This window comes from Populus nigra, chromosome 4, assembly GCF_951802175.1.
Source record: "Populus nigra chromosome 4, ddPopNigr1.1, whole genome shotgun sequence".
NCBI lineage: Eukaryota > Viridiplantae > Streptophyta > Magnoliopsida > Malpighiales > Salicaceae > Populus > Populus nigra.
In genome coordinates, this window is record NC_084855.1 from 1,603,948 (window position 1) to 1,613,574 (window position 9,627).

Genomic DNA, 9,627 nt, shown 5'->3' on the forward strand with positions numbered 1-9,627 from the left:
TTCTACAAGGCTTCGTGCCACCTCTACAGTAATTCAAATTACTTGAAGTAAAATATTTGTATTTACAACAAATTGTATCCCGAGAGATGTACTTGGTGAGAGGTCAATGTTAATCAATGTTGGGGTTAAGAATAAATAGGTAGGCATAACAATTCAACCCCGAATACAAATGGATGAAAAAAAAGATTTTGTATAGGAATTAAAACTGTTTAACTGATTATACAACAGGGTGGGATCAAAAAGATACAACGAGAATGGTAAACAACCAGGAAGCAACAACAGCCTTCATTGATCTTCTGCTCTTCTACGTTTCTTTGACCTCTTGACTTCGTGGTCATTAACCAAAGGCAATGTCTCTCCGCCTACAATGACCTGCTCTTGCATTTCAACTTCTTCCTCAACGTGTCTCCTTGCCTTCTGGTTACTGATAGAAAGTCAGCTAAAAGTTAAAATCCAAAAACTTGGAAACAAATTCGTCCAAAGTTTGGAGCTGCGAGTTCAGTTGAAAACCTGTCAGTTCCAGCATCCACATAATATTTATCCAACCAATGAACACTTCCAGTATTGGCTGGAATCAAGGATCCTGAAATGTGTAGTATTTCCTCATCCAAGCTGCAAAAATCAACAAAATTCAAACATTTATAAGAAGTCAGCGAAATAAAATCTATTTTATGATGTATAGGTCTCAATAAAATTACTGAATCACCCCGATTTCATAACAGGGGAACATGCAGCAGGGAGTTTATCACAGTTAAAATGTTGAGACTCGAGAGACTTGGTTCAGTTTGATATGTTGAGACTTGACATTTGACACCGCAAACAGTTTCACAGTTATTTGTATTACACAACCAGAGTAGCTAGATGCACGGAAAAGCAACACCACAAGTTGCAGGAAAAAACAACAAGCTTGACGGGATTTAAAATTTACAGCAACAGCAAAGTGTCAAATGTTACAGTTACCTCCACCATTTTCATTCTATCTAGTAGACCGAGGGCACGAGTAAACTAAGCAGTCAGTCAATTAGACTAAGGGCAATGAGTAAACTAGGCATGTCTTGTCGTGATCCTCTTAAAATTCTAACCAAAAAGAAAAGGCACACTGTAAGGCTGTTTCATCATTCACATTCTGATAATTAGGTAATGTAGTCGTTTGTGAGCTTCTTGCAATCCTTGCAGAAAAATAGAGAGGAGAAAGTAACTAGATATAGCAAAAATCACATATGTGATATGTTAGTGCCTAAAACAGAAGTGTTGATAAATAATGTTTGCACATTTTTCTTTTTGGGCTACCGTAAAACCAGGGTCTTGAAAGCAACCAGTAGTCCTATCCGCCGATCTCTCTCCAAGCACAATCTTCCAGATAAATAAAATCTAAGAAATTGGATGTCAAACTCCCCACAATACACCTCCAGTGATTTAGGTGCACTCCACATGCCCATCAACAATTATGTTACTAAAAATTAACTGGGCTGATATTTTGTTCCATAAAGATATCTTTTTTTATGGTACTGGTGCTAAAATGAACCGTAAATGAATACTCTTGCATCTTTCAAGGAACAAGAACATCCAAATTCAGTTTTAGAAACCTTAATGAGACCGACTGAAAGTGTGTGCCTTTCCATCAAGACAGTGAGTGGGTTGAGAAAACAGATTAAATAGACCGGGAAGGAAAAGGACCGTCTGTTCACAGAAATCAGGCCATTTTAAAATATAACAATAAAGAACACAATTCATCACCTCTTGACACCAAAACGTATCACAGCTCCAACCTTTATCACATGTCGCTTGTGATATCTGCTCACATATACCCCCTCGCCATGTTTCTAAAACAAATAATACACACAAAGCAAGCATAAAGCCAGCGAGACATCAACTCTCTAGCTGCAGAAACGAAAAGGTAAGAACTTCAAAGTACAAGTGTATAGATACACATACAGATTTATACTTTAACTCGTTGCGGATATTTTCATCTGTTACAATTGCAGATGAGAAACCAAGAACAATGCAATGAATAGATTCCCGCGTAAGCTTCACCACCTTCCCCTCTATAAGATCAGTAAACAAGCATTAAGTGAATCAACAAAAACCCCACACTTCAGCATCAATTCTAAATGAACTCCACTCTACTATCCAGACCACGACACATACATGCACTATAACATTAACAGACAGAAAATTCCCATGAAGAGGCAAGAAAAAAACCTAAAAGCATGTTCGGCTTCGGCGAGAAGATTAACATGTTTGCTTGTAGTCTGACACCAAAATAAGGGTGAACCCCAGAGAGAATTCTCGCACATTTATCTTGAGGCTCAACACTGTAAGGCAGTACAACTCCATCGAAAGCCTGAGAATATCTGCAAAAAAACCCTTGGGAAAAAACACCAAAAATCTACAGTTCAATATAAAGTGAAAGGGTAAAGAAACAGATTTGAAGAGGAGAGAGCTGAGTTCACGGAGGATTGCTTTATCGACATCCTTGCTCTGCGATGGATGCTCGTAAACTATCAAATCGGCTACCGATTTGCTCAATCCCTCCATTGTTGAGAGCTGAATTTTTGGATTTGGATTTGGATTTTAAGGATTTTGGGACTAGGGCTTTCATTGGAAGCTGCAAAACCCTGGAAAAACCCAGAGAAGCTAAGCACGGATTGTTGGGTCAAGGTTTCACGACGGTGATGAGAGATATTGGGCCGGAGTTTATTGGGCCTATGGGTTTGGATCTGTTAAGAATTGGTAAAGGTTGAATGAGTTGTCTTTAGAATTTGATGGGCTAGGTTTCAGGCCGGGTAGAGCAATAGGCTCGTTTCCTTTTCTTCCACAAAAGGGCCGACGTTCTCTTTTCTGTTTTCCATTTTCCTTGTGAGAATATTTTTTTTTGAAGTTTTTTATTCCTCCTATTTTTATACCATTATAAATTAAAATATCTTAACAATAAGCTAGGTTGAACATAGGTAAATTATTTTAAGAAATTAGTGGTAAGAGTTGAATTTGAATCTTGCATTGAATGTGTGTTATTTTTACCTTTTGAATTAACCCAAGGGTTGAGTTTATAGTAAACGTCGGCGTACCAATCTTCCATGTTTATGGGGTAGCTTGTAGAGAAGATCCATCAAGGCATCACTGCTTGTAATAAGCTTAGAGTTAGCTTTGGTTACTCTGCATAGGTAGTTGGCTTGGCTAAACCACTCGGGAGTACATTCATGTTTTTAGACGGTGTTTAGTATTCTTATAATGACTATTTTTTATATTATTTTTTGTTTAAAAATATATTAATATAATATTTTTTTGTTTTTTTAGAATATATTATTAAAATCCACGCCTCAAAACGATAATAATAACGACGGCCCTTGATAGACTATGTTCTTGATGATAAGCATGAAGGCATGCCTCTTGGTGAGCAGGTACTCCAATGGCCGCAAATGTTGACATTTTATGCAGGAATTGAAAAGTGCAAAAGCTGTCGATGAGAGTCTGCAGAGAGAGACTTGGGCGTGGTGTAGAAGTATGCAAAACATAAGTGCATAAAATCAGCTATTTTGATGCGAAACGGAAATCATAAATGTCCACTAAGAAACATAAACATACTTCGCAAGTGTGTGCGTATGTAGTCACCTTCGCAAAAACGGGGCCCAGCTGGGTAGCCAAACACGATTTTGATTGGATGCAAATCAAGGTTAAAACTCGCGGGATAAGGTATGTTTGTTTTTCTTGTTTGAAAGCGTTTTTTTTGTCTTTTTTTTGTTGGTAAGAAATTGAATATTTTTTAATTTTTATATTTTTAAATCATGTTAAAAATAAATTTTAAAAATACTTAAACTTTAGATAAACCTCTCTTTTCTTGCGGGAAGAGAGTAGTAACTCATTGGATTGATAACTTGGAGTGTGATTGTTTAAGCCAAGGCCGTGTTTTTAAAAATTATTTTTTTGTATTTTAAGTTAATATTTTATAAATATTTTTTTTGTATTTTAAGTTAATATTTTAAATAAATTTAAAAAAATAAAAAAAAAATTATATTAATATATTTTCAAGCGAAATAACATTTTGAAAAACAATTGTCACTGCAATGTTAAGCAATACCTTCATATATTTGATAATGCAATATATAATATTTTTTAATTAAAAATATATTTTAATAATTTTTTTACTACATTATTTTAAAATTATAAAATAATACTTTTAATGTAAAAAAAGGGTTGAATTGCGCTATAAAACATAACTTAAAAAATATATGAGAATGTAATAGCAATTATTTTTTAAAGTATTTTTCATTTAAAAATGTATTAAAATAATATTTTTTTATTTTTTAAAAATTATATTTTTATCCTGTATCAAAAATAATCTAAAATAAAAAAAAATATATATTTTAAACTATTTTTAAAACATAAAATAAAAATAAACTGAATTTTATTAACAAGAAGCCAGTGGTTTTATTCAATTACTAATTAGCGGTTCAATCTAGGCACTCTAATCTCAAAGTCTCATCCAACCGGAGCAACGCCTTGCAGACTCGAAGAGATTTCCACGAGGACAAGGGGGGTTTGATTTTTTAGCAGAAGACCAGACCATACCCATGCAAGAAGACCATTGAAATTTAAAAAGAGAAAAGAAAAGGTGAGTGATCAATCACTAGAGGGAGGAAACATGGGAAAGAGAAGGCTCTTTTCTGTCCTCCTCCTCTAATGAAAAAGGCCATAAAGCAACCTTGAATGTTGAATGGCCGACGAGAATATGGCTCGATGAATGATAAAGCGATGGTGGAATACTAAAGAGACAAAACGGAGTCCCCTTCCCATCAGAAGATTCAGAAGCCAATGTCCCCTCACATCCCTACACGATACACTGCTTCCATGTTCCCCTTGTGCCACGCTCGTTTTGTAGCTTCTTTCATCGTCAATTATCACCGGTGGACCCCTTCCCTCCTCCTCCTCCTCCTCCTCTTCTTTTTTTGCATGAATCGCATAAAAAATCTATGGAGAATCTCTATGTGATGATTCTGTTCTTTAATCCCCGTTTAATGCTTTTGTTTTTACGTTAATGAAAAGCTAAAAATCTTCCCAATCATTTGCTTGTTCTGTAAAGCCCAGGCAGTGATCATCTATCTAACCCATCTCAACTTGATGGATTAGCCCCATATATCTCTTAAACCCTAGAGGGGCGACTAGTCATACAATGACGGTCGCTGGCGAGGCAGTCTAAAAAGTTACTCGTTTTTCTAAAAAAAAAAAGAAATATTATGACCAGCATTTTAATAAATTTATCTGGTTTAAAATATTAAACTGACATACGACGTATATTCTAAGCTCGTATAAATGTTTATTTAGTTTTGATTGTCTTATAAATTGACTTAAAAATGTTTTTTATATAAATTGCTTTGCCAAAAGACAAAATAATAAACCAAACATAAACATAATTAAGGAATTTTAGAGGATGATTGTTGCATGCCATGCCTTTCCTTGTCTCTTTATTCTAGAAAGATCGCATCATTAGGCATTGACCCTAATATAAATAGGGAGGAAATGAGTAAACCTCATTAGTGCCTCGAGGCATAATGTCATAGGATCACAGCCCTCGGTAGCTTTGTGACACCTCATCAGCTATTCCAGCTACGTTTGGGTGATTTGTGACACCTCATCAGCTATTCCAGCTACGTTTGGGTGATTAAAACATGTTTTTGAAAAAATTATTTTTTTACTATTTTAATATATTAATATTAAAAATAAATTTTAAAAATTAAAAAATATATCATTTTAATATATTTTCAAACAAAAATAATAATTTAAAATACAATCTCACCACAATTCCAAATATAAACAATAAGACCATCTATCTATACAAACCATCAGTAATGATGGATGTCAAGTTCGCTCAAATTTCTTTAAGATTTGAAATCTTAAAATTTAGACCATGGATCATACAATATATTTTGTGGGGGCCACGAAATTAATTGTGGAACTAGCTTATTTTTATTGAATCAACATTATTAAATTTTTATGTGATTTAAAGTAGCGGGTCAAATAGATTAATATAAATTAATTTGAAATGATTTTATTTTAATATTTTTTAAAAAATTAAAATATATTGTTTTTTATAAAAAAAAATATCATAACTGAGTTTTGATTACATCACGTAATGATTTCCCAGGTCACTTAGCATTTAATTTTGTCAATACCTATCCTGTTATTTTAAACCTGGCTTGGGTCAGGTCGTGGTCACCGGATTAACCCGCCGGCTGGATTTGATTACAATGAGGTGAACACTTTCCGATCCCCACCCTTTGACAATGAGAAGGCTACCTTGTAGGTGATGTCACCAGGGTAGGACCCACCATCATACGACCTAGGAGATTTGATTAAGTTGATGTTAATGGCTTGATTACTCTACGTATGGAGTCAAATATCAATAAAATAGGATTAACACGTAAAATAACAAGATCAGCTTGGTGGTCCTACATTCGTAAAATCAGACGAGATCATTTCCGTGATTTACACGTGGAAAAATATCAATGGTGTGTCTGGACATATGAATTAGCCATGTTATTGTAGAAATCAAGTGCTTGGTACGGCGAGTGAAGTGTCGAAGCCGTCGAACAGTGTGCAGCTAGATTCTGTCTAGAGAGAGGAGAGAGTCCACATGTTTTCTACTCCGCGTGCCACTCGATTTTAGCGTCACGTCTCGGCCGTCCGATCATACTCCACCTCCGTATAAATTTGTGTGCGCATCAAGTGGCGATCCTTGGACTGTCAAATCTGGAGGTGCAGCCGTTCAGAGCAGTATGCAAGACGTGGTTAAAATTGCGATTCGTTTTAATTATAGCTTTGAAAATGTTTAATTAATTAATATTTTATAATTTTGCATATATTTTATTAAAATTTATAATTTTTATTGAGTTTATTTTTAAAAAACTGGAATAGTTTGTTTTTACATTTTAAAAATATTTAAAAATATTTTTTAATTTTTTTAATTTTAAATTAATATTTTTTTTTGATGATTTTAGATCATTTTAATATATTAATATAAAAAAAATAAAAAAATAAAAAATTATCATTTTAATATATTTTTAAATAAAAAATATTTTAAAAAACAATTACTATAAATATGTGTTTATTATTTTCAAACTAACAGATATCCCTGTCTTGTATGCGGTTGATATTCGGCTATTTTCAAATGTTAACCGTAAAAAGTACGATGTGAAATGCTAAATTCATTTCACAAATCATTTTCGATGCTTACTATTTTGAAAAGGTATTTTGTTGAATTTCAACAACCCCGTCAATCCACAGGCCAGTGTGATAACTATTGTTTGATTCCTTCGTCACGACTTTCCTTTCCCTGCCATCCATCCATTCATCTTACCAGCAAGAGGGTTGGGTTTTAGTTACGTGGAAATTCAAGAACATCAAAGAATGAAAATTGGATTGTTCTCATAAATCAGACAATACATGATATGCATTCCGTGGAATTTCCGACCAGAGTGAAAAAAATCACTGCCCCAGGGATGGGTCTCTGGGACTGCCTTGCCGAACATCATCGGGGTTCATGTTTTCCAGGGAGAGAGAGGACAGGTAGAGAGGAGAGAGAGGACAGGGTTGATTTGATTTTTTTGATTTGTTTTTTCTTGGGCGGGGAGAGGTAGTTAAAGTGTCCTCGTATGTTAAATTTATTACAAAACTGCCACTGCATTGTGTTTGCCTCTTCTAAAATCTAAGGCTATGTTGGGGAGGATAATAAGAAAATAGAAAAGAATAATTATTATAATCTTAATTTTTAAAGATTTAGAGGTTGGTTTGTAAGGATATGATATTGTAATAGATTGAAAAGTTAGATATTAATAAGAAAAATAATTAAATTATTAATAGTGATTGGTGAAATAAAAATAAAAAAAATTATGTGCACGAAATAAAAAATATTTTAAAAACAATTGTTATTACAATACTAATTGAGCTAATAGTCATTTTTTTTTTAGCATGAGTAATTTTTCAATTAGTTTGAGTATTAAATATTATTAAATTATATTTTTATATTGCATTTTTTTTATAGGCTGATATATGTTTTATCAATTTTTAAAGATCAAATATAATTTATTAAATGTCATACCAGCCCCTGAAAGTTACATTTATTGAGATTAAGGAAGATGTGATAAGGTTATTTCAAGGATTGCATACCTTTCGGTATTTTAGTCATTTTAACCATTCAAATAAAAAAAAATTGTCTGATTAGTCAAACAACGCATGCATCCACTCTAAATCTCACGTTTAAAATCTTTATTTTATAAAAAACTTAAATAATATTAAAAAAACACAGCCAAGCCTGAATCGAAGCCTGCAAGATGCTCTTGGCATGGTGCTTGACTAGAAGACAAGTTCAGGAAAGTCGTCCTCGAGTTTTTTCTCTTTTCACTGGAAAGGATGAAGAGCTCTTTATTCTCTTGGGATGGCCCACTGATGGTGGCAGGCTGGACTTCGTCTTTCATTGATAGAGAAGAAATCATAATAAATTGAGAACCTTGCGTGACGCTTTTGCCCACGCGTCTTCAACCATGCAGCAGTAGCAATGACATACTTCGGTGAGTTTGGCATTATATTTTCTACGTGATTTTTTTTAAAAAATTATTTTTTTTAAATTAATATATTTTTTAATATTTTTATATTATTTTAATGTATTTTAAAATAAAATTCTTCAAAAAAATCCATGCTCCAATCTCAAAAACATTATTTTTGATGTTTCCCTGGTGCTAGCAATTCATGAACATGGCATGGCCTTCTTTTTTTTCCTTTTAGGATTCACTTCGGTGCTTTCATTTCTCAGCCAGCTAATTTCATTTATATATGTTTGAAAGTGTAATTATGATTATTTTTTAAATATTTATTATTTAAAAAAATATATTAATAATATTTTTTTTAATTTTTAAAAATTATTTTTAAAATCAGCACATTAAAATAATTTAAAGATATTAAAAATATATTAATTTAAAATAAAAAAAAATTAAATTTTTTTAAAAACATTATAAAAGGACAGAGATACCTTGCAATTCCAATTGCTATGCAGTCAAATGTTCACTTCTGTCTTTTCGGTCAGGATTTCATTGCGTGGTTTGTCGCGTAAACAAACAAACACGCCCTAACATGTTATATTTTTTTATATAATTAATGTATTTAGATCATTTAAATCCTAACGCTGCTCGTAAATTTTGTATAAGGTCTGGGTTGTTTTTTATATTCAGATTAACTTTGATGTTTTGATTTAATGTTTAACATATGCTAATCCGTGATGATGATGATTTTTTTTAAAGGTGAATATATTTTTTATAATTTTATTTAAAAATCAATTATTCTGAGTAATATATTCACTTCAATTAAATCTATCAATCTATTAGTACCATTCATCTTCTAAATCATGGGGAAATAAATTATTTTACAGCTCTTATCGTCTTTTTCTTTTCTTGGAGGATCTCGGCATCACAGTCCAATTTTTTCATCCCTGCGTGAAATTTCATCAACCAACCAACCATTTTTTTTTTTTTGATTTACTATAAGTATTGTTGACACGTTTCTTAAAAAAAAAAATCTTGATATTGAATTTAAAATCAATTGCATAATAAAATGATATTTTTATTTTATACTGGGATG

General features: G+C 32.6%; 1 protein-coding gene across 1 annotated transcript; it reads right to left on the bottom strand.

Moving 5' to 3' along the window:
* Positions 1–2,626, bottom strand: LOC133691518 (uncharacterized). Its single transcript, XM_062112056.1, has 6 exons — positions 2,427–2,626; positions 2,203–2,352; positions 1,936–2,045; positions 1,738–1,823; positions 511–612; positions 1–424 (listed from the first exon to the last, which is right to left on the bottom strand). Exons 1-6 carry the CDS (start codon positions 2,536–2,538, stop codon positions 286–288), a joined length of 699 nt encoding a protein of 232 aa, XP_061968040.1. The 5' UTR covers positions 2,539–2,626; the 3' UTR covers positions 1–285.
* Positions 2,627–9,627: the final 7,001 nt, after the last annotated feature.